This window comes from Crotalus tigris, unplaced genomic scaffold (genome assembly GCF_016545835.1).
Source record: "Crotalus tigris isolate CLP2741 ecotype Arizona unplaced genomic scaffold, ASM1654583v1 scf7180000018227.753833, whole genome shotgun sequence".
Classification (NCBI taxonomy): Eukaryota; Metazoa; Chordata; class Lepidosauria; order Squamata; family Viperidae; genus Crotalus; species Crotalus tigris.
In genome coordinates this window covers 725,110-751,528 of record NW_024096893.1, presented here as the reverse complement: position 1 = coordinate 751,528, position 26,419 = coordinate 725,110, and the positions used below count along the sequence as shown (strand labels likewise).

The following is a 26,419-nucleotide window of genomic DNA, read 5'->3' as shown; positions in this document are numbered from 1 at the left end:
CTGGTTCCTGAAAAAAGTCTTTTTTTTTCTCACTGTAATTAACCTCCAGGAAGGGAACAAAAAGAGAAATAGAAGCATCTGTACGGAAACTGCTTTCCACAAACAAACCATTAAATCGTGTGGACGAGGAGTACAAACTTCATTTGGCATTGGAATGAGGAAAACAATTTTTTTTAAAAAATGGAGGTTGTAATAAAAAAATTTATAAACACAGAATCCTGCATCAGGAAAATAAGTCAATAAATATTGCATTGTATTCTCTCAACATCTTTTAGACATATAGAAAAATACCACATAGCACATATTTGATTTAGAGATTTAATTTATATATCACAAATACTGCTTTTAATATAAGTACAATATAATACAGTTGTATTTATGTAACTGCTGGTGTTCACCCTTTATTATGAACTGAATGGCATGCTGTGCTGTTAAAATTTTACTAAAATGGCCTCGAGTTAAACTTTTCCAAAGTATAAAATCATGCAAAATCTACATCCTATATAATACAACCAGTACAGTAATTGAAGCCAGTATCCTACAGATAGCCTGAGCTATCTTTTGAATTTCTTCTTGCAGTGTCCATGAGTCAGCCATCATTTTCTTGCAGCAGAAGTAGCGATTTCTGTTTTGTCAGTGGCATCCCACCTCAACTTTTGAAATCAGAGACAGTGTGTGCACAGTTATTGGCCAAAAGTCTTCATTACCCGATGCAGTTCAGACTGCAAAATTAGTCCACTGAGAAGTCATGGTTAGGAAGCTTTACGTTTTCCTCCTGTGACTACTGGTCTTGCATATTCCACAAAATCATCTATTAGGACTGGCCACGCTCCTGAAGAAGAATTAAACAATTCTGAATAAAGGCTCTGAATATTTACAGCAATCTAATCTTATAGTAATCTGTATCACTTGGAGGAGTTGGTGATATGTCTTAACCTAAAGTCAATTACTGCCCCATTTCTATTCTTCTCAAAGCAGGTAATTCCAGTCAACAGGAATAGGGAAGAGAATGGCTGAGGCTCAGTCCTCTTCTTCACATTATTTAGCAACTACATAAAAGTGCTAGAAGTCATTTGTTGGTTGTGGACACATACCATCAAAATACTAATGAACACAAGTATACACCTCTCAGCTGGATTACACAAGAGATGCAGTGGATGTCCTGTCTTGATACTGGAGGCTGGTCAAAAAAGGATCAAGCTGAATCCCAGTAAGGTAGAATCATTATTCAAAAATTATAAACCTTTTTAAAAGCTCCAACTTTGGTTCTGGATGAGGTGGCTCTCCCTTTGAAAGACCAGGCCTGTGATCTAAAGGTTCTCTTGGACTTGTAGTTTTTCTGTCACATTACCTGTCCTTTGGAACACCATGCCCACCAAGATTAAATTGGTCCCAATCCTGCTGATTTTCCAAAAAGCCTGACAGACTTTGATGTGTTGTCACACATGGGGGAATCAAGAAATTACCTGGAGCTCCTGAGGTATTTTTCTTTGATTAGATTTGTTTTTATCTTAATAGTCACTATGATTTTTTTAGTTTGTATGGTATTTTTATGTATTGCTAACTCCCCAGAGTCATTATGGCAAGATGGGCAGCCCTATAAATCTAAATCTATAAAATTAAAACATCTTCTTCATGGGAAAATATAACAATAATCTGAAGAAAGACTTTTAACACCTAATTTAAATACAGTGTACATTAGATACATTTTAGAATGATAATTCTTTGCAGTACATACATATATACAATGTATATATACAAAGGTGGCGCAGCAGTTAGAGTACAGTACTGCAGGCCACTTTAGCTGATTGTGTTCAGCAGATCAGCGGTTCAAATCTCACCGGCTCAAGGTTGACTCAGCCTTCCATCCTTCCGAGGTAGGTAAAATGAGGACCCAGATTGTTGGGGGCAATGTAAATATATATATACATTGCTTACTGGTGTACACCGCTTAGAGAGTGCTTGCACTTAAAGCGGTATATAAGTCTCATAAATAAATAAAAAACAAAATAAAATTTATAAAACATATAAACAAATAAAAATTAACTCTTATTCATAGGAAGTCACTAAAATAATGGAAACCAAATTAATCCCACTGATTATATGGAGCTAGCAAACTATGACCCACAGGCAAGATGTGACCTACCACCCATAATCATCTGGCCCATTGTCCTAAAAAGAAATATATTTACCTGACCTGCAACTAAGAAGGAGGGAGTATTTGCCACCTCCTTCGACAGCCATTTTGATGACACTCAGCACAAGAGGAACAGTGAAAATAGCATGGCTTCTGGCTCCAATAGAGAAGAAGGTTGCCAACCCACTTAAGAGCTATATTCCAAATATTGCTAATCAGGTATCTAATTAAAAGCAGAATTTTTAAGGACAATATTTCAAAACAATATTTAAGTCTGAATATCTATATCACTTACCTTCTTCATCATAGTTTGACATATCATCTGCAATCATATTTCCAAAGTCTAAAAGTAGGTTCCAAGTATCCTTAGGGATTGATCTTTTATGATGCTCCTATGTAAGAAAACAAATCTAGTATGAATTCAATTTAGATTTACAGATTTAGTAAAATCTTTATTAAAAAGATACTGACCAGAATTATTAGAGTAAGAGACTAAAATGAATCGAGATGCAGTAATTTTACAAATTACAGTAAAATTACTGTAAAACATCAACTTCATGGACCCCAATCAAAAGAATTTTTGTAATAGACAAAATCCATTATTTTAAATTGACCCAGAAATAATGGACAAAATCTGTAGTTTTCAAAGCAGCTTGCACAACTGATGCAAATGATCTTAATTATGTAATTATGCAGATGACACATTGGTGAATTGCTCCCAATTTTCTATCAATAAGCTCTAATGCACAAACCTTCTTCCTATATGATGTGTTACACAAATTTATTATATTCCTATTCAGAATTTGCACAAACACACTTGGAATAATCCTGCAGGATACTTACCAATAAAAATTTATTCCAAAGATCTAAAAATTTAAATCTTCCTGATAACACTAAATTCCAATATGCAATTGCCATTTCTAGATCTGAAAGACATAAATGTAATTTATAATCCAGGTTAATTGTTATTAGAGTTTCCAATATCCCCACCTAGGCAGAAAAGTATGAAAGAAAATATTTGGTTTTATGTTATATATGGCAAGAAAATTCAGTACAGGTAATCCTTGACTTACAACCACAATTGAGCACAAAATTTATGATGCTAAGACAGTTAAGTGAGTTTTGCCTTATTTTATAACCTTTCTTGCCACAGCTGTTAATTGAATCACTGAAGTTGTTAATTTAATAACACATGAAATGAATCTGGCTTCCTTATTGATTTTCCTTGTCAGAAGGTCGCAACACATGATCACATGATCCCAGGGTATTGAAATCATCATAAATATGAACCAGTTGCCATCCAAATTTGGATCACGTGACTATGGGGATGCTGCAACGGTTGTAAGTGTAAAAAACTCTCCTAATTCATATTTTAGTGCCATCTAACTTTAAACGGTCACTAAACGAATGGTTGTAAGTCAAGGACCATCTGTAGTTCTATAGATTTTAAGTTACATTTTTAAAAAACAGTTTGTGCCAGTACAAATTCTAAACCATTTCAAGGTTTAAAAATAAATACGCATAAGGCAGTGGTTCTCAACCTGTGGGTTGGGACCCCATTTGGGGTTGAACGACCATTTCACGGGGGTCGCCAAACAACGCAGTCCGCCATTTTTCCCCCCTTTTCCTTAGCTGTGCTACTCCCTTTTATTCTATTGGCTTTTGAAAGCCAATAGAATAGACTCTCTTGAATAGAGTCTAATTCTATTGGCTTTCAAAAGCCAATAGGAATTGTCCAGGCTGTCTCTGCCCTGCTGAGCCCACCAAAAGTCCCATTCTGTAAACGGTGCTGCACCAGTTGAGTAGTCCTCGACTTACAACCGGTTGAGTAGTCCTTGACTAACGACCGGTTGGGGGTCGTGGCATTAAAAAGGTTGAGAACCACTGGCATAAGACCTGTAAATATGGAATGGGTCTAATGAGGTCTCACGGCCTCGTTTGTCCTACCATGCTGTATATCAGATGTGTGATATACAAAACATCACTCTTCCTTGTTATTATGTTATGACACTATAGCTCAAACAACATTTCACCTTATTCATGCAAATTATCAACCCTTTTACTACAGTCTTTTAGTACGAGCTCCCAAGTTGTAATGTTGAATGTGACAGAAAGGGAAATTATTAAATACATGGAGAATAACCATATTTATTTCAAGTATCACAGAATAGTTTTTCTCCTGTCTTATCTCATTTTTCAGAATGTACCCCAATTATTCTACTAAAAATTTCCTTTTTTGCATAATACTCCAATGCATGTTTACTTAGAAGAATGTGAGTAAAAGACTACACAGCGTTCTAGTCTTATACTGAAATTTATCAGAAGTATTTCTCAGAGGTTATCATTGATACAAGTGCACTGTTCATTATCTTGAGCTATCTCTACTGTACACAAACTGAAATTTGGGGAGAGATTACCAAAACAATGCATATTTTTACGAGACAAATACTTTCATACTCTTACTTATGCTAATATTTTCCCTTGATGCATATATTGCAGCGAAGCTTACTTGAAAATGTATTTTTAATTTCTATTAATGTTTTAAATACAACAGAAAAAGCAATTATAAATTAAACTCACAAAAAAACAGAAAAAAGGAAAGAAGTAAAAAGAAATATAAAAAGAAATATGTAAAAAGAAGTGACTTCCAATCTTCATTAGAAGGAAAAACAAAATTTGATAACTCATTACCTCCCTATAAACTTACAAATATGTATTTCTTCTTCCCATAATCTATCCCTTCTATATGCAAAACCATAAATCATCAACTTTGCAGTTCTGGGGTCAGCAAAAAGTCCATTACAGTTAACAAGAGCTTTATTTTAACCTTGATCAAACAAACCAGCTTTATATTCCTTTCTTTTACTTGCAACAATCTTGATCTTTGATTCATTCAAATGTTATATGTCTTTTTCCTATCCCAAAGACTTCTTCGAGGCTTTCACAGATCTGTTTTGTAAATCCAGTGGAAAGTCATTATCCAGGTCATTGTCTTGGTTTGTTTTTTGTATTTCCCTTTTGATTTTTCAAAACCTTAACTAGCTTCTTTTGTATATTCAATAAAAAGTCATTATCAGGGTTGTTCTTTTCTCTATTTTATAATCCACACTTTTCCTATAATTTGTATTTCCAATTTGCATCTCTTGTCTGTTTTGCAATCCACACTTTTTCTGTCATTTGTATTTCCAATTTGCATCTTTTGTCTGTTTTGTAATTCACATTTTTTTAAATCCACCATTTCTGATTCCAGTATTACTACATCAAACATTTTTTTTCACGTGTCATTCCTTCATCAACATCTTTTAGGTCAACTCAATCCTTAGAAGCAAACATTGTTACTCATATTGTCGCTACTAATTTCTGGCCCCATACTTCAAATACCTCTAATATTTCAATTGTTATAGTATTTTGTATCTTTTTGTAAATCACAATCTTAAAGGCAAGTTTTTTTTTCTTTTTTCCCCTGAACTTTTGCCCCCTCTGGTGTTCAATTTAAATCAAAAGGTCTCTTATCTTTGTTATGACTAGAAATAGTCAAAATAATTCTGATTCTCACAAAAATCCATTTATTTCAAATTGAGTTAATTTTTGATTTGTTTAGAAATAAACTCACCAAGTGACTTTTTAGACTGAAGATATTTAAATAAGCAATTTCCACATATGATTAGAAGTTAGTTTAGCAAATTTAGTGTCCTTAAAGCTGGTGCTTGTGAGCTTGATGATTATTTCCTTTGTTTCCTGGCACTCAGATCTATTAGACACCACCATCTTGCAGTGTCCTCACAAGGACAAACCATCCAAATCACATTTGAGTGATCTCCGGTCTTCTTATCTGGACAGGTTCCAAAGAACTGGTCTACTCGCCGGTTCTTTGGTCTTTGCCGTGGTTGTTATCTTCACTCTCCACAGAGATGTGTTTAGCTTGCCATGCCTCCACTGGAAGTTGACAATATATAATCCTTCATTAAAAAAAATAAAACTATACCTATTGAGACAGCTTTTTGCCCCCAACTCAATCAGTGGAAAGTATGCACAAAACAGAATAGACATTTGAGTACTAATATCTGTGTCTCTGAATAGAAATTACATTGACAATAAGCTCCTGAATGAAAGGCAGAATATAAATTTAATAAACAAACAAACAAACAAACAAATAAATAAATGATAAATAGATAGCCCATATCAATAAAAACAAATCAGTGGAACAGCTGAAAATCTTAATAGTACATACTTGCTTGATTTTTTTAAAAAAAAAAAATTAAATGCATTATCAAATAACATGCCAACCAAAGACAGGACAAATTTGAGGATGTTTTTGTTTTAATAAATTATAGAGTATTGTGAATAAGCATGGAGCCTTGTACAGATAAGCCCATCTTTTCTCCATATTTGATACTTTAAATATCTCAGAGAAAAAATAAGTTCAATTTGCATATTTATTCCAAACTTAAGTCAAAATCATTAAAATGCTACATAAACTTTCAGCTTAAGGAAACAAAAAAATATCAAAATGAGCAGCCAAAGAGATATGACAACATGGGCTTAAAGCATGGCATATTAAACCAGGTATTTTAAATCTGAATTGAGTCTACAATGAAAAATGGACATAACAGGAATAACTATTTCCTTTACATATAATGGACAGTAAATTTTTCTTTTGTTTATAAACGGGGGGAAAATAGTTTTGGCAATCGTCACTATGCAACTGTCTGCATAAATTTCCAGAGATCATCCAGTCCCTAAAATAGTATGGTCAAAGCTTAATGGCTTCTATGGTAAAATATTAGATATGTGCTGAGGTACCACACTAAGGAAATACCTTTATTGCACTATGACATTGTAACCATTTGTCTTGTAAATCTACAAATGATTGTCCTCCTTGAAGATTGTCCATGCATGATGACTATACTGTACTCATTTCACTTGATATATCATTTGTTTACAAGGTAAACAATGGTAGCTACAATATTATATATAACATGATATGCTTTTCTTTAACCAATGAATACCAAAAACTCTAAGCAACTTCTAAATTCTACAAAAGTGGTGTGCCAAATCAATTTTAATTTTAACTTAGGTAACTGTGATATTTAAGTAATTAGTGGAATAAAACAATGAGAATGAATCTAAAAGCAATGCTCATTTGCCATGAGTGACAATTCTTCCTAATTTACCAAGTCAATTCCAAGCAACTAAAAATCCCCCAAAATAACATTACAAAAGTGGATTTGTATTATATTTGATTATCATACTGCTTTTTCAAAAATACCTACTAACTATAGTCTTTTCTTATCACATTTTGTTGTGACAAACAACAAATATGACAACAATACCGTAATTTGTTTTGTATATAAATGCATGTTCAGTGTAAACTTGAAATATTTCCTTTCCAGGATAGCATGTGCTATCTTTTGCATGGCATTCACAATCCGTATATGTCTCTACAAGATAAGGCTAGCATTCCTTTGGTGCATTAGATTATTTTAAGAGAGGATCTGAATTTTGAAAGTTAGCTCCAATTTCTGTCATAAGTACTGTTTCTAATGCCATGTTTGTATACATTAACCAGATTAGCTTTATCTATGTGCAGTCCAAGTGGATTTCAACTTTGCTTAATCTGTCAAATATAACCATTTATATATAATAATATATAAGAACTAGAACACAGTTAGTTGCCTTAACACAGGATGCAGAGTTTAAGGTCCTGAAAAACTGAATCATTTAACACAGCCTCTAAACATTTAATATTTAAACACATTTAATTCATAAATGTGCAAAGAAAAGATAAAAATTAAACTATTTCAACCGTATGGCATCATAGCAACATACACATCAACTAAAGTCCTCCAAAACATCCTAAGTAAACCAAAAGAACCAGCAGCCCCAGAAGGAAAAACAGGAGTCATCTACAACCCACAGTGCAAGGACTATGTAGGACAAATAGACAGAAGACTAGCCAAGCTCACCTATTAATACCAACTAACAGTTAGAAGACATAATGAAAACTCCTTAATTTCACAACATATGATCAGACTTAATCATAATTTAACTTGGGAACTGTGAAGCCAAGTCCAAAAACACCAAAGAGTTCCAAGACATGGTACATAGACAAATCAGCCATCAACAGGCACACAGAAATAAACAACATCTATATACCATTCAAAAGAAACAATAAACAAAAAGGAAACAAAAAAGACCAAAACACCTCATCAGCAATCAACACCCAGGTGAGGAGAGATTAACACGAAGATTAATACTCAATAATCAAGAAGCAAACAATACCCCGATCAAGAACTACCAACCCAGACAAACAAGGGAACAGGTAAACAATAGCCTAGCCAAGGAACCACCAAGACCACCCCCACTAACAGATAGGGCAAGCTATTAGTATATAAAATAAGAGCAAATCCCACTCTTCTAGCATTGATAATGTTACCTAATTTGATAATGAAATGTCTGCAAGAAAACAACCAAGCTCACAGCACCAAGGGCCCTACAGATCATAAACCTATCCATCATTGCCTTAGCTAAAGGGGCCAATGAATCAAAAACTGAAACAAATGTTTTTATATAGAAAAAGAAAGAAAAGCCACCAGAGTCTGCTGAAATGTACAAACTTGTCTTTGAGATATAGCAACTTAGATTTATATACAACATGTATGCTAATTTAGTATGAGAGACCAGAAAGAGAAAGAATATTGTAAAATAAATTTGTTTCTGGAACATCATAAAAGTCCACATGTTTTGACTGAATATCCTAAATTCTACTCGACAGAATTGCCAAAAGCTGTAAGAACTGAGATTTTAAAAACTATCCTTGTAAAAATAATGGCTAATATATTGATTTCTACTTAATGAAAAACTGTAATATACTACCCCATTATCAAGATATTTTGTCTATTTTTAAAATAATGTGACATTTATTATTCAAAACATGTAAGTTAAACCATTCACTTAGACATGGATCACAATAATGTTGCCTTCCCTGCCAACCTAATATCTCGCCTAAAAAAATTTACAAGTGAGTCTCACCTAAGCTTTCATTTTGTTAAATCATATTATAAAATCTCTTATTGAAAACACAATAATTAAAAAAAAAACTCACCTAAACCTTTTTGCCCAGGGTTTTTAGCAAAGTTAAAAGTAAACTGATAAAAATCTTTAAACTTCATTGGATCCTTTAATTCTTGTTCCAGTCTTGGCAAAAGAGTTTTTAACTTGTCTGTGGTATCACACCTGGTAAAAAGATGCTACTTTTCAGTTTACTCAGTATCAGTTATATTGTTTTAGAATTTTGAAATATAAATATAAAAGTTATAAAATATTTGTTTAAAAATGGAAAATTGCAATATACAAGAAATAGTTCCATTTTAAGACTAATTCAGTTGATGTTAATATAACAAACTTATATTATTCCATAATATTTCATTTAGCTGGTGCTGCATAATTCATAAAATACATATTCATTTTTATTAGAACGATTTTGCAAATAATAGGCAGCTATAATAAGTGCAGTAAAATAAAGGCATTTTACCCTTACCAGGATTAAAACATGGTGTAAAGGCATTTATTTGTGGTCAATAAATACGATAAAGGTGTAACACACTCTTCAGCTAACTTAGTTTTCTACAATAGTTTCTACTTACATGTTAACATTCTCATACTGTAATTTAACTTGAACTATTGTTTTATGCTATTTTTCTGCCAATAGTTAAAGTAGATCAAGTATATATGTAAAATTGAAAACAGTAATTCTTAACTAAGAAATCATCATCTTATAACAAAATTACCATAGGCAGCTATCCATTCTCCACTTACTGTACTTCTGATAATGATAAAGTCCACTTTTAGTTAGCAGAAAACAAGAAAATTCATCTGACTTCCTAGTAAGCAATGTGGGCAAAAATCACATCCTTGTGATAGCGTTAATATTATTTCAATTTAATTATTAGTGTATTTTATTTTTAGGTGCACAAGCAAGTCATACTGAGATTTTATAATATTTGTTCAGTATTGTCTTATACAGGTACTCAACTTACAACAAACAGTCCTTGTACTTATAACCATTACAGGATCATGGTCACATGATCAAAATTCTGGCGCTTGGCAATTGACAGCTGCAGTGTCCCAGGGTCATGGGATCACCATCTGTGACCTTCCCAGTTGGCAAAGTCAACGGGGGAATCAGGATTCGCTTAACAACCTCATGATTCACGTAACAACCAGTGATTCACTTAACAATTGTGGCCAAAAGGATGTAAAATTGGGCACAACTCGTTTAACAATTGTCTTACTTAGCAACAGAAATTCTGGTTCTAATTGTGGTCATAAGTTGAGGATTAGATATCTGATCTGTATACAAACTACTTGTCCTAGGATTGTAACTGAATTACAGCTTTTTGCACAGGTGTAAGATCAACAATTAAGCATTTGCTGGAAAATATAAAAATCAGCTATAGTTTTATTTAAACATAATGGGTAAGTATAAACATTTAGTTAGGTGACATCAACATAGCTACAATCCGTGGTGACTATGGAAAAACACTTGCCATCGCAATCAGTGAGAATCTATCGGTCTTTTAAGGCACTCTTATTTCTTGATGACATTTATTGTTCTTTTCTGCTACTTTGTTCAACTTTCTCAAGCATGATTGTTTTTACTAATTTGCTGACATGATATTCTCTAATTACGTAAGATTTTGTTTAGTGAGCGTTGTTTAATGGAGACAATCAGTCTTTATTTAGTCCACTGGATGTCATTTCCTTTGTCTTCTTAAAATTTAACATTTAGCCAAATTTTTCACTTTCCCTAGTGAAAGTTCCCTAGAAACTAATATTATCTTTCAAACTGTTAGTGTTTCGACCTTCAACTTTAATTCCATATCTCATCCCTTCCCATCTTGCCATTCATATAATCTATTTTCTGTGTAAATTAAACACATTACTTTCGCTTTATCATCATATTCATCTGAATAGTGCTGATATTTAAAATGATAATTTCAACAAATATTTGTATTTCATCTAGTATTTTGCTATAGTACTGCAGTTTGGACCAATACATTTTTGTAAATCCACCTTTCCATCCTGCGTGGGCATGTGTAATTGGAGTACTACCATGTCACTTTTTGTGTTCATCCACTGTCTGATAAATATTCAATGACCCATGTCCATTTTTATTTCAATGTAATACCATTTTTATGACAAATGTTAGAGCATTACACCAATTAAAAGATATAAGAACAATTACAACTATTTCATTTCTTCTTGATTTGGGACAATTCTACTTCTCCAAATTTATATTTTATTGTGGCTTCTTGTTCTATGTACAAGGAACTAATAAGATTTCTTGGAAAAATGATACAATATTCTGGCACACTTATTAATTTTAATATTGTGCACATTCTGACAAACTCTGCACAAAGGTCTCATTATATTTAATAAAACACAGGCAAATCTTATAAATTTGCTTGGCCTCCCTATCTACACTGTATATGATCTTACATCCTTTGGCCTCTTCAGACATTAGAAAGATAATTGGATCTCTGAAGTTGGAAGAGCTTCCCATTAAAATTTAGAGTTACAGCAATTATTCTTTTCGCTGAGGAAACACCAGGATAGTCCTCCTTGGAATGAATAGATCTCAATGGATAAAACTCTAGATCTTTTAGCTAATATGATGGATGCTCCTGTCAAAGGTCTTGATTATTCTGTAAATGCAGACGTGACTTATGCAGTTTATTTATTTATTTATTTATGAGACTTATATGCCGTTTTAAGTGCAAGCACTCTCTAAGCGGTGTACACCAGTAAGCAATGTATACATATATTTACATTGCCCCCAACAATCTGGGTCCTCATTTTACCTACCCCGGAAGGATGGAAGGCTGAGTCAACCTTGAGCCGGTGAGATTTGAACCGCTGACCTGCTGAACATAGTCAGCTAAAGTGGCCTGCAGTACTACACTCTAACTGCTGCACCACCTCGGCTCTATAAGCAATTTGGAAGGCAGTTATATATAGAAGTAAAAAAAAAATCAAAATTTGATTAAATACTAGTAAGAGCTCATTATTAAAGGCTAGTATATGGCAGCGATGGAGGTACTTTGGGCATTACTAAGAATGGCCCAGCATAAAGTTTCACAGAATCCTTGATAATACAATGTGGTGTGCTGGCTTTGAGGATAAAATCAATTATACATATACTTAAGACTCAGCATTTCTGACAGTTCAATTTATAAAAGTCTTTTTTATGACTTTCATTTGTTAAATTCTGATGACAAAATGCTTGATAGAGAAATTTACCTCCTCACTTGACTTTAGCTACAATAGCTTATTACATCTGGCAGGATGGGAGTATTTGGGTGGAGGTTATAAGCTAGTTAAGAGATATTTTGTCATACTGTAGCACATTTGCATTTTAGAAGTAACGTTTGTTTGATACCTTTCATTCCAATCTCTTTTTATGTTTTTTTAAATAAACTTGAACTTCATCAGTGAAGGAGCGGGCCTTCAGTCATAAAGACTATGATGAAAAAATTCAGATCTAGATCTGAATAAGTATAGCCTTCTGAATTCCCTTTTATCTTCCCTAAGGTTTAACATCTGCATTAATCTATTCAGAGAGGTCATTCAGAAATTTAGAGTAAAATATTACTATGTTGCTGATGTACAACATTCTTGTTTTCATAAAATCCAGTGAAAAAACAAAATGCTGTACTTGGTCAAAGTAATTGGGTGACAGTCAAGAAAGCTCAGTCCAGACATAGAGATGCTATTGGTAGATGGTTTATTTGTCCAGATGAGTAATGTACAGCCTATTTTAAAGGAGATTGCACTCTTCCTAATTTGAAAAACTTCTGTATCAATCTTTGTCATTATGTGCTCTGTGAATGGAGTATCTTTTCTTGGTTTAGATTACTGGGTGAGTTGTAGTACTATTTTGACACAGACAGTTTACCTGTGCTAATTTATGCCTTGATAATTTTTTATGTAAATTACTATGTGTTTTATACGAGACTAATCTTCAAGGTGGGACAAAAACTACAGTTAGTATTAAATAGTTCAGCCAGGGTATGAATTGGAATTAGCACTACAGTATGAAAGTAAATTTATCTTACATGATTATCGGCAGCGCCAGTTTGCTCATAATTCAAGGTATTAGTAAAAATTTGTATAAGTTTTCATAGTTTGGGATCTTAATGCCTGAAATAACAGTATTAATTATATGGTCATCATCTGAGATCATCTTCAGGGACTTTGCTTTGGGTGCCTTATAGGCCAAGATGTCTACAGCAGATACTTGGGAATGGGCCTTTTCAGTGGAAGACTCATCTCTGGAAAAGTATTCTCAGTGAATTATACTTGGTACTAACTTGGGGGGGGGGGTTAGAGCCAATGACATTTTAATTTTTCTAAGCATTTTAGTCATCTTAATCCATATACTGAACACATAATTAATTTAGTAATTCATTAAATACCCTTAATTAATATTACCCTTTTAAACTATAGCTATAATAATGTCTAAATCAGAGCTAAGAGACAAGGCTGAATACATACCGGTACCAAGAATATAGATAGTCCCCAAATTAATTGAGCCCGGAATTATAAGACATTGCAGTTGTAAGTCAAGGCACGATGTGCCTACCTGATTATTTGACATTTTTTGTGGTGGTAATTTAACAAACACTATATTTCTTAAGCAAACACTGCTGTTGCTAAGCAAATCAATTTTCCCCAATGGATATTTTTTGCTGCAAACCAGACGCAAATGAAAAAAACACACTACAAATGATGGTCACATGACTGCGAATCACTGCAAATAGCCATAAAGTTAAACCAGCTGCCAAGTACTCAAAATGTGATTCCATGACCAAATGGCAAATGGGCGTTATAATTTAAAAAATGTAGTTTTGGGAGGAATCATTTTAAGCTGAGACTATCTGTAACCAGTTGTCACTGAAATCAATTAAACATATATTAATAGTATCGCACAATATTTGTGTTTTACTCTCCTCAAATGGCAAGACTGCTGCTCCCAGAACTGCCTGCCTTCAGCAAGACCACTTTAAAAAAATAAATTAGTTTTCAGTTGAAAGAAATAGTGAGTCAGTTATTTAGAAAGCGCTCCAACTGAATGCAAAATATGGTTTGTGGATGGGAATAAATTCAGAACTGAGGAACTGGATTATTCTTATAAATTTTAAGGTATTTATGCACCATAGGCTTATGTCAAAACATTTTTATAGTCCTTGCATAATAAATTAGGCAAGTTACTGTTACATTTTAATGCCACAAGCATGCTTTAGATACCTGCATAATTCTTTGTATATTTCAAATAATTGAATTTTTAACCAATTTGACAAAATCAGTTTTGATGTAAACTATTTTGATATTGAAAAAAATGGAATTCTGATTAAAAACTGTTATACTTACCCCAGCTCCATCATGCCATCTACAAATTCTTTTTTACTGAATTCACACTGAGTGGCTGCCCGGAATTTCCATGCTATGACCAAAACACTGATACTAGCAGGGTCCAGACTTAAATCATCACAAAATTGCTGAATTCCATCAATGCCAATTTTATTGTCATCCTGTGGGTCTGTATTTGAAAACAAAAAACAAAACAGGATGTTATGTTACATTTTACATTAAAGATGTGTAGCCTTTTCATAATCACACAATGTTATTCTGATTTTTAAAACTATAACTTTATAGTTTTAACTCTTACTACCTAAAAAATATAATCATATAAATCAGGTAAAAAAAGAGTTAGTGGCAATTCTGTATACTGTATGTAGAAAGGTTCATTTTATTTAAAATTGTAGTAATTATACCACAACCGTCAAACATAAAAACACATGGTCTTAACAATATTGTGGTTTTCTTCCAATATGAGCAAGTAAATTTATATGAGAAGTACAGAGTACATTTTGCTGACGTGAAAAGTAAAAAATTTGAGACAGATTAGGGTTTAGAATCACTGTTGTTGAAATTGTTAATCCCTATTATTTCAACAAAAAGTTCCTGCTATTTTAAGCAACACAGGTCTCCAGTGGATTGATAGGCAGACTTCTGTTTCTTCATATCACACCATCATTCTTTAGACATCAGCAGCTAAAAAAAGACACCTCTTTGCACATGCTACACTTCTGAAATATTATTTGTTTATCCCAAGTAGAGCCTTGTAAAGAATGCTGCCAGAGATTGTCAAATCAATTTCTCATCCAGAGTGGATAATAATCGATGATTTTTTAAAAAAAAAAATTAAAAAATCAGATTTTTTAAAATTTAAATCGGATTTTTTTATTTTTATCAAATTTATTTTAATAAAATGCCGTAGGAAGGAGTAAAAATCTATCTAAATATAGTTTTCTATTCAAGATACATTAATAATTTATTTTATTCGGCATGAAATGGAGCTTAGTTATGTAGCATAGGGCTGTATACTCTGCAATATTTACATTTTTGGGTAAACTCAATGAATCCAAGCTCTTCAAGCTGAGATAACACGCACTGCATTGATGCATTCACACAATTTCACAGTAACCATGAGATAAATCATAAAACAAAGTTCAGGAATATTCCTTTATCCCATTGTTTTACAAATCTATGTACATTACAAACTGTATGATTGTTTGGAGAGAGATGCATCTGTACCAGGCTCTAAGTGTTTTAGTTAAATAAAAGATTTTGAGTAGTTTTCCAACTATGTGCGATTAACCCATTAACCTAAAATCAGTTCTGATATTGCTGTTTTACTAACCTGACAGCTTATTATTCTAAATAGGAAACCTTCATTTTGTTTGCAAATAATATTAAGTACCAGCAAGAATGAGTCCTTACATTTAAAGAGCACCTGTCATTTCAGATCCATCATGGCAGCACCTGTTAGCGGGCATCTACTCACCTGTTGCCCGCCATGTCCCTAACCTTGTTGTGTCACTGCTGCATCACCAGCCGTCCCATTAAAGTGGAATGGGACTGTTGGTGAGTCAACAATGGGTCAAGGAGGAGCCACCGTGGGACAGAGATGACAGCTGCTCTTTAAAAATTATTATTTAAATTGAGTTGATTTAAATCAAGCCTTTTTACTAGTGATTTAAATCATGATTTAAATCGGCTTGATTTAAATCAAATCCACCCTGTTCCCAGCTAAAAATAAAAACAAAAATAAAAGTTCTATTCTCCCAGCGAAAATAGCTAAACCTTTAGAAAGTACTTCTGCTTCAGTTTACATATTGTGCCTTCCTCCTTTTATGTGGCACATAGGTAAAAAAGGTGATACTTGTTCTTTAACCACATGCTTAACCTAACTGCAGGTGGTCCTCAACTTACAACCCTTTGTTTAGTGGCTGATCAAAGTTATAACACACTGAAACAAGTGAATTATGAGAGCTTTTCACATTTAGGACCGCTTCAGCAGCCTCATGGACACATGATAAAAATTCAGATGCTTGGCAACTCGATCCTATTTATGATGACTGATGTGTCCTAGGGTCATGTGATCATTTTTGTGATCTTCTGACAATCAAAGTCAATGGGAAATCCAAATTTATTTAAGAACCATGTTACTAATGTAATAACTGCAATGATTCATTTAACAATTGTGGTAAGGAAGCTCATAAAATGGGTCAAAACTCACTTAACAACTATCTCGCTTAGCAACAGAAATTTTGGGCTCAATTGTGGTCATAATTTGAGGACTACCTGTACTGCAGCTGAAAGTAGCAAGAAGAATTTTCAAGTTATAGCTATTCCAATATCAATTATTTTAATTATTTTAACTATTTCTTATATGCATCTTTGGGGGAAGCCATTTCCATCACCACTAATCACTTGCGCTTCTCTCTCTGTGCTTGAAGTGCTGATAACCACGTAAAGCCTCGAAAGGTACTTATTTAGGGCATAGGAAATAAAGCATTCTATTAAATATTACATATCTGGGTAAGGCAGAATGTGCCTGACTAACTTTTATTTCAAAACAATCATAGTACCCATATTCTTATAGGAAAAGGTCTTAACAACATTTTCAAGTATTCCACTCCTATGCTAATCAACAATTCTATGGCGCGGATGTTTTAAAGCAAGGCTTTTCAACCAGTGGTACGGGTACCACCTGTGGTACATTGGCACCTGGCAGGTGGTACGTGACAATCCTAGAAAAGTGGTAGTGGGGGAGGGGAATGAGCTGAACCGGTGGCAGCACCGCACAAGCCAGAGTGAAAGATGGCTGGAGCTGCAGAGCTGTTAGGGCTCCGCGGAAGCGCCAGGATCAGCGCTTCTTTGGGACTGTCAGGGCTCAGTGGATGCGCCAGGAACAGCGCCAGGCTCCAGCTGGAGCTCGGCGCTGATCCTGGTGCTTCTGCTGAGCTCAGAAGCGCCGATCAGCTGGAATGTTGCAGCATCTCCAGGGTCTTGTGATTTACATTCAGATGCTTGGCAACTGATTCATATTTATGACGGTCACAGTGTCCCGGGGTCATATGAAGTGACTAAAACCTGCTGCAACCACCTGGGGGGGGGGTAAAAACCAAACATCCCCCACCCCATCTCTGCTGCCAATCCTCAACAGAAATGCTCACAGCAATGAAAATCTCGGACAGGAGGAAGAGCGCCACTGGGTGGGCAGGCAGGTGTCTTGCTCGGCTGTGGCTTGGGGGGCACTTTTTCAGTGCCATTGTAACTTCGAACAGTCATTAAGCGAACTGTTGTAAGTCGAGGACTACCTGTACTTCATCACTTTTTTCCTTTTTGGGGGGGTGTCATCAAGTTTTTGACACCTTGCTAGGCGACTGATGGTACTCGGAAGCTGCCATATCCTAAAAGTGGTACAATGGGTGAAAAGGTTGAAAAGCCCTGTTATAAAGAATAGCAAATTGCAAGATGTAATTGACAGGAGATGGCTTGGGAATGCAAAGAAAACCATTTGCAATGCTCTGAGAAATCAGTGTTGTTAAAATAATACACTAACAATTGCGTCAAAGCATTAAGGGTAAACCTCTACACATATTATTTATGCTCAATGACCAGCAAAATAAAAACCATGTCAGTCATATGTGACTTAAAAAGTTATGGTGTAAAAAAAGTTAATAAACTAGATTAAGTAAGAAAATATACAATGTAAAATTTATGAGAATAAACTAAATTACAACATAAAATTTAATAGTGTCACTACTCCAAGATTAGGTCATTTACGCCTTTTTATAAAAACTGCTGTAGTAACTACTTAGTAATTTTATTTGTAATAGAAACATTGTGATCTGAGAGTAAGAAAGAACCATCTCTCCCTCATAACAGATTTCATTTTTGCTAGGATATGTTAAAGGTATATCTACAACCAAATTCCTGTAGAAATGGGAAAGATTTATGACTTAGGGTCTTAGGTTCATTCAGACCACAAAGACACGTTTCTTTTGGTGAATGGAATCCTGCTGTACATTTCTAACCTGGTACTATAGAGGATAAAGTGTTGAAATGAGGCAAAGAAAAAGCCATTCAGCATATTGGTCAAATAAGACTGAATAAATAGCTTGTGTTGGAAACAGCACTGAGAATTGGCTACAATTAATACCCAAATCCTTCTGCCATGCAATGCCAAAAATTCCTTTACAGATTTCAAATTTAGCTCTAAATCTAGAAACAGCAAAGAAAAGACCAATTACAATTTTTATTTCCTACCTTGATAAATGTTTTCAAAGAGAATTAATAGGTCCAATGAAGCAGTGCTAAACAAAAGTTTAAGCTAGTACGAGATTAAGCAAATGTGCCTCTAATGAGAATATATCAGTTTCGGGTGAGGATTAAAGTACTTGAGAAATAGCAAAGGATTTTGTAAAAACCTACATTGGACAATGTCAAAGGGCCTTGAATCATTAAAGGTGCATACCTGTGTAGCACATATTTAAGATAGAGTTTTAGCTTTAAAAACAAGTTTACATTTATTTGTCTGTCTGTCTGTCTGTCTGTCTGTCTGTGTCTGTCTGTCTGTGTCTGTCTGTCTGTCTGCCTGCCTGCCTGCCTGCCTGCCTACCTATCTATCTGATTTTTATCCTGCTTTTATTACTTTATAAGTAACTCAAGGTGAATATACATAATACTCCTTTGTCCTATTTTCTCCACAAAAGCCTGTGAAGTAGGTTGTCTCAAGAGAGAACAAATCACCAGCCAATTTTAATGCCTAAAGTGAGACTAGAACTCACAGTGTCCTGATGTCTAGGCTAACACCTTAACTATTACAACAAACTGAAAAAAAAAAAAAAACAGGATTGCTTTGGCAAGTACTGTTAACTTTGGCAGACATTGAGACTAATTTGTTCACAAAAATCACTGAATAGCACAACTTTCCTACAGTCCACTATTGTCCTTTTCAATCTTCCACCAACAGGCACAGACCTACGTATATGAAGTGCCTTTATGAAGTTTGACATTAATGCTTTTTTAAAAAATATATATCTTACCAAAAAACTAAATTTACAAATACTAATAAACACATTCTCATTACTTTTATCTTCTCATTGGAGATTTAAGATTACCCACCAGTGGAAATTAATATTCATCCCTTCCCCGTTATTGCATCTTCAAATCAATTTCAGAGTTACAGGATTTTCCAGAGCAGATACAATATACATGGAAGGAAATACAGAGGGAAGAAAGCCAAAAGAAGCTTGTTCTTAGATGTTTGATAAAAATTAAATAAAATGCAGCCTTTATGATTTATTTCCTCAGAAATATACTTGGAAATCCAGTTTTATGGAAAAGAACTAAAATCACAAACTAGGATTATGACTAACTCAAAAAGATAACTAAGTGTGTAACATAAGTAATCTTTTTTCCACTTTTTATATAAAGATAGTCCTCGACTTACAACCATAATTGAGCCCCAAATTTCTGTTGCTAAGCAAGACATAAAATGATCTTTTTGTGACCTTTCTTACCACAGTTGTTAAATGAATCACTGCAGTTGTTAAGTTAGTAACATGGTTGTTAAATGAATCTGGCTTCCCCACTGACTTTGTCAGAAAATTGCAAAAGATGATCACATGACCCTGGGATGCTGCCATCATCATAAATATGAATCAGTTGCCAAGCATTTGAATTTTGATCACGTGACCATGGGGATGCTGAAATGATTGTGTGAAAAATGGTCATAAGTTACTTTTTTCCCAATGTTGTGGTAACTTTGAATGATCACTAAATGAACTGTTGTAAGTTAAGGACAACCTCTACTCCCCTCATTTGAATATGAAAAATACTGATAGAACTAAACATAGAAAACTCATAATTGATCCTCAGCAGCTATACAAGGATTAAAAAATAAATGTAATAAAATTATTTTGTGTCACAAAATGTATAGCTGTATTGCCCAATAACTGAGGGATGTCCGAGAAATGGAAATGAAATAATCATGAATTTAACATCCCCTCACTAACCTGAGGCTGCAGTGAAATTGAAAAAGTAACCCATTTTCTTGTTTTATTGACTTTCTAAAAAGCTATAGAATACCCCCAGAAAAAAAATTAAAGGAAAGGAAATAAAGAACAGTTCAACAGTGAAACAGCTATAAATATTCAATAAGACAGGTACATTTTTGTCTCCTTTTTTTCTTTATATTCAGGCCATTGAAAAATTCATTAAACTGTATGTCAGTAATAAATAAATCACATTTATCTTAGTTTTTTAACAAATACCCTTGCTGAATAAAGAAAATTTGTTTAGCACAGAAATCAATCAATTGCAAGGGAAGAGATAAACTATATTTGGAAATAATTATATTTGTGGATTTGATTTTTTCTAATGCTGCAAGGAAACAAGGGAATATATTCAAGAATTAAGATAACAGCAATGACCTCTTGTTAGGTATGAAGACCCCTATATGCAGCACTATGGGCAAAGTACAATCCTACAAACAAGAACTTCTGAATTGAAGACTGAACCTTTTTTTTTTTTTTTTAGAAAACTAGGTATTTGAATGGTTATCCAGAAATATGCATGTATATTAATATACAATATAGCTAAAGGAGTATTCAAAATATTTTGTTATTCATTCATCCTATTTATAATCTCTTCAATGGAGCTTAGAATCCTAAGTATGGTTACCTCTCATTTTATTGTCACAATCCTGTGAAATAGACAGGACAGAGAAAAATTGATTGGATTATAATCACCCCACCAATCGAATAATTTACTATAATCCATGATCAGTATATAGTTTAAAAATATAACAATTCCATTTATGATTTATTCCTTGTAACCACTTTACTGTCTCTGAGATAACTGAATTATTTTCTAAAATGTTTGCAGCAATATGAATTCAAAAGCAGAATTAACAAAGGAGTTTCAATAAAGCTTCCAACCTCAGAGACATTCTTATAGTTGAACATAATTCTATATTTCAGAATATCCATATAAGAAGTTATTCAATGTTTTATCTGGATTAGATCTTTAAAAAAGAATACTTATTAACAAATATATTTGTCCTTATCTAAATTAAGAAACATTATAAATAGGAGTAGGCACTCCTTGATGGATCTAGTCTGGTGAATGCTGTACATTAACTCTTTCAGCAGTGATTTCAGTGGAACATACTGCTCAATCTTAACTAAAATACTCATATGGAAATTGCATCTTTGGGAATATTTAATAAAAATGGTGTAACAAGTTTAAACTGCATTCATGTTTTCAGGACAATCCAATTTATGCTTGTAGTTCAAGCAGGTGGTCTAGGACAGTGCTTTTCAAACTTTTCACAGATTGTACCACTTTTAGGATATGGCAATATCTGAGTACCACCAGTTGCCTAGCAAGGTGTCAAAAACTTGACGACTAAAAAAAAAGGAAAAAAATGATAAGTCCTCGACTTACAACAGTGACTGTTCGAAGTTACAATGGCACTGAAAAAAGTGACTTATGACCATTTTTCACACTTATGACCACTAAGGCATCCCCAGGGTCTTGTGATTTATATTCAGATGCTTGGCAACTGATTCATATTTATGATGCTCACAGTGTCCTGGAGTTATGTGATCCCCTTTTGCAACCTTCTGACAAGCAAAGTCAATGGGGAAACCAGATTCACTTAAGAACTCTGTTACTAATTTACAATTGCAGTGATTCACTTAATAAATGTGGCAAGGAAAGTCATAAAATGGGACATTGTCGTGAGAATTTCTGTTGAGGATTGGCAGCGGGGGGGGGGGGAGAGGGCTGTTTAGTTTTTACTCCCCTGTCTGCTGGGTGGATGCAGCAGGTTTTGGTCACTTCTGTCGTGCTGGGAGGTTACCCACGAAGCACATTTGTTTTGGGAGAGATTTCCACTCCAGTTGCTAAGCTTGCTTAAACTTTCTTCCTCGTCCTCCTTCTCCTCACCGGAGCCCCCCTTTGTCTGCAATGGTGGGGCAGGAAGACCCCCGCCGGGATGGGGATGATGGGGATCTGCCCTCTGCAGAATAGGGGCAGGATTACTATGCTCTCTGTCAATGAAGTCTGATTTTCTTTTTTTGTTGCCCCTCCTGCCTCCCCTGCTTGTAGCTGCCTCTGAGCCCCTCATTCTTGGGAGTTAGCCCCTGGTGCTGGTAACTGTTGCCACCCAAGAGCTGTTTTAAGGTTAGGGAATCTTTGGGGGGATAACCAACTAGTACCCCAACACACCCCCAATGCCCCCACTTCAACTGCAGAAGCAACACCCCCCCCCCAAGCCCCTGCAATCACCTATTGGCAATTGCATGCTGCTCCGAGGAGGAACGCTGGAGGCAAATGGGAGGAGGCAGGAGGCTCAAGGAGAAGGAGGCATGGCCAAGGGTAGGAGGCAAAAGATCCTAGACCCACTGATCAGCTGTAGCTGCACATGCTGTTCCAGGGCTCTTAGCAGAACCCAGGCAAACCTTAGGCAGCTCCAGCTGAATCTCTGCTCTAAGACTACGTGCAGCTGCCTCCCACCTACAAGGCTGCCACCGATCAGCTGGAGCAGTGCGCAACGATCCTGGACTCTCAGCAGAGTCCCGGTGATACCTCACGCAGCTCCGGCTGACTTTCCCACAGGCCTGTGCGGTGCTGCCGCCGCTTCACCTCATCCACTTTTACACTTTTTTTTTTACAGGGCTTTTCAACCTGTCCTATGGGTACTACCTGCCAGGTGCTGAAGTACACACCAGTGGTATGTGTACCACCAGTTGAAAAGCCCTGGTCTAGGAGATGGAATACAATAATATAATTTTGGAACTCATTTGTGGTCGTAAGTCGAGGATTATCTGCATTAGTGCCCAGATGTTTATATATTTTAAATTAAAACTTTAGATTTTTTTTTAAAGAGAAAGTTTTATATTTAATAAATTATACTATCTAAACACACATATACATATACACACATAGGATAGTATCACTGTACTCATGTTTATAGTTTGATACTGTTCATGCTTACTAAGTCCCACTATGTACAGTAGGGCTTACCTCTTAGTAAATATACTAGAACTGTAGCCCTTTTTTCCCCTGAAGGTGTAAACTGAAGTGGAAATCAAGCTCAAAGGAAAAAGTGAAGAAGTAAACCTTACCTTTGTACCTGTTATACAATTGTTCTAATTTCTTTCTGTCTATTGAAATTTTCATGGATTCTTTGTAGTACAAGTCTGGATTCTGGAAGTAGTTGTCTGTTGCCACTTCTAGTTTCCACTCATTCTGCATTAAGCAGTATATGGCAGTCCTTTCACCAGCCTGGGTAACTGCCATAAACTGGCGGACCTTGTCCTTCTGAGCCGATTTAAGCTTATGCTTTGGGATGCAAAAGAAGCAGGAAAGCCAATGAAGCTAATCCAGATGTTTGTTTCAGAATTTTACTAAAATCGCCTGTCTTTAAAAAATATTGTATTCTTTTTTTGGAGTAATAACATTTCATTTCAGAAAAAATAAATATATCTTATTTCATTACAGTAAAAGACAATTTTCTTTTGAAAACTGAAAAATTAACTGAACCTAAATATTTTTAACACACAAATTAAAAATCTGAGGGCAATTCATTTCAGTCTTAACTTTATGCCTCTAGTTTTCCATGTAAAAAGACATAACTTTTTACATAGTGGCTTTCCATTAAATGTATCAATCATTCAGTGAAAGAATCTTTACAATGATACCGGTAGCCCTACAATAAATGACCAAAAGTATCCCATTCTTAATATAATATGAATATGTGATTATACTGTGATAGATTCAGAAGTTTAAAGCTGAAAATTATGCACAATTACTTGTGCCTTATTCTAAATAGTCATGCACAGGATTACACATATAAGTGGTGCTGCAAGTAAAAAAAAGCAATTTCAGGAATAAGCCTTTCATAAATATTGCTTTACATTATAAAAGTAACACTTTTTAAATATGCCCTATAAAAACACAGCCAAGGTAAAATGATGTCAATGTATAATTTTATACAATATTTCTACGTAGGTTTTTATGGCATCTGAACAATTAATAGGGACCTAAAATATCCCTAAGATTTATTACACACTTTAAGACTCTTCAACAAAGAATGCCCCTCTACAAACAAATCATTTTAGTTAAGAAAATGAACAAGTTTCAAACATAATTTGGCCTGCACAACTATGATTCATTTCTGAGTCTAAATAAATTGCACAAAAGAAGCAATCTTGATACAAGCGTGTTAAAAAAGACATCGTAATAAAATGAAGATCCTAATTTCTGTATTTGCCACGCAAACTTAATATTTAATTCTTTTAAGTTCTATTTTCACTTAAGAATGCACAATTTCTTATTACTCTATGTTTCCTAATTCTCTTTGGGTGAAAACGGGGGTTATCAAAACGGCTTGCAAGAAACCAGAATGGTACGTTTAAAAAGGAGAGGGAGTTGCAATTTCAGATGTTAAAATGAGTTTTTGCTCCCAACTAGGAATCTTCTTTTAAATTTTGTTCTCCATCAAAGAAGACACTCACCGAAAGGTATGTCAGAGAAAGAAAAGTGGCGGGGGGGGGCAAGGAGAGGGTTGGGGACTGGAATAGCCAAGGAACTATTTCACCGTGTGAAAGGAAAAGGGAAAATGCAATCCCCGAGAGAGAGAGAGTGGGCTCCTTCCTCCCTTGGGGGGGGGGGCTTTCCCCGGGCCTACACGCTTTCCTTTTAAGCCAGCTCCTGAGAGAACAGGTGAAGATCTCGAGGGCATCCACAGGAGATGGGGCCCCTCGGCCGTTCTATAAAAAGCGAAAGGAAGACAAAGCTTGGGCCAGGGGAACCCGGAGCAGGGTCGCCAACAGACACCTGCCACCTTCTCCCCTGCCCAAAAAAGGGAAAGGTACGTGGCGAGGGTGGCGGCGCTCTCCCTGCCCGGCCCGGAGCTCCTTCCCCACGCAACCGCGGAGCCCTCCCGTCCCTCCTGCCGCCGCGTTGCGTCCGCGGAGGCTCCCTGCGCAACTCTCTCGCAGCCTGCGCGCCCGTTGCCCCCTCCCTCGCGAGCTCCCCATGACGCGGCGGGCGGGGAGGGGGCGCCCGGAGTAGAAGAGCGCCCGCCACTCTGCCCTTTGCTCGCGGGCGGAGGAGAATCTGCTCATCTCGCAGGAGGATCCTGCCTCACAGCTCTCCCCGTCTCCTTCCCCGAGCGCGTGGAAGGGTTCGTTCCAGGCGGGGAAATCCACCCCATTCCCCCCCCACCTACCATTTTATCGGCAGCGGCTTCACCCAACTTCACTCGCCAGCGCGGCCGCTGCCGCCGCTGCCGCCAGTACAGCTTGTTTCTGCGCACGCGCGGCTCGTCTTTCCCTTTACTCTTCTCTTCCTCCTCCTCCTCACCCCCGCCCCCCGCTCGCGGGCTTCAACTGCCGGGCATCACCTGCATCGTACGGCTTCAAGAAGCCCCTCTGTGCCCCGTTCTTCTTTTTCTCTCGCTCCCGCTTGACAACTACTTCGACCTGGAGGAGGCGGAGGAGACTCACGCGGGCCCAGCCAGAGCTAAAACTACGTTACCCATGAGACCATCTGTGGCATAGATTTATGTGTAGACTTGTGCGCAGCCTGCAGCTTCCGCTTTAATTTTATTCACTTGTATTCTGCCCGTACCGTGCGGGCGGAAAACAGCGGAAAACTCACCATTTTAATCCAGTTGTGATTAGACAGAAATATATATTTTCTTCACTCTCAAGACTATTGGTTATGGTGGCTCTTTCCCCCCCCCCCGGATTCCGTTCAGCGCTAGAATTAGGCTGACCGAGGGTCTCTGGACGAACTTTTACGGAAACTGCATAACCTCTTCCCTAATCTTTTTGCTGCTATCGAATGAAAGCA

At 35.8% G+C, this 26,419-nt stretch overlaps 1 protein-coding gene across 2 annotated transcripts; it reads right to left on the bottom strand.

The window, feature by feature from the left end:
• Nucleotides 1-396: 396 nt before the first annotated feature.
• LOC120310590 (DCN1-like protein 2) lies at nt 397-26,112 on the bottom strand. Of its 2 annotated transcripts, none has more exons than XM_039349159.1 (7): nt 25,968-26,112; nt 23,686-23,902; nt 14,570-14,738; nt 9,243-9,373; nt 2,981-3,063; nt 2,433-2,529; nt 397-832 (listed from the first exon to the last, which is right to left on the bottom strand). In XM_039349159.1, exons 1-7 carry the CDS (start codon nt 25,971-25,973, stop codon nt 753-755), a joined length of 783 nt encoding a protein of 260 aa, XP_039205093.1. In that variant the 5' UTR covers nt 25,974-26,112; the 3' UTR covers nt 397-752. The 2 variants fall into 2 exon arrangements, with proteins under 2 accessions (XP_039205093.1, XP_039205094.1); XM_039349160.1 differs by lacking the exon at nt 25,968-26,112 and adding an exon at nt 25,794-25,950.
• Nucleotides 26,113-26,419: the final 307 nt, after the last annotated feature.

Excerpts from the sequence above, each read along its gene's own strand:
- LOC120310590 (XM_039349159.1), bottom strand. Across the intron at positions 2,530-2,980 it reads TTTGGAATAAATTTTTATTG|GAGCATCATAAAAGATCAAT; the intron begins GTAAGTATCCTG and ends TTTCTTACATAG. Across the intron at positions 833-2,432 it reads GTCAAACTATGATGAAGAAG|GAGCGTGGCCAGTCCTAATA; the intron begins GTAAGTGATATA and ends ATTCTTCTTCAG.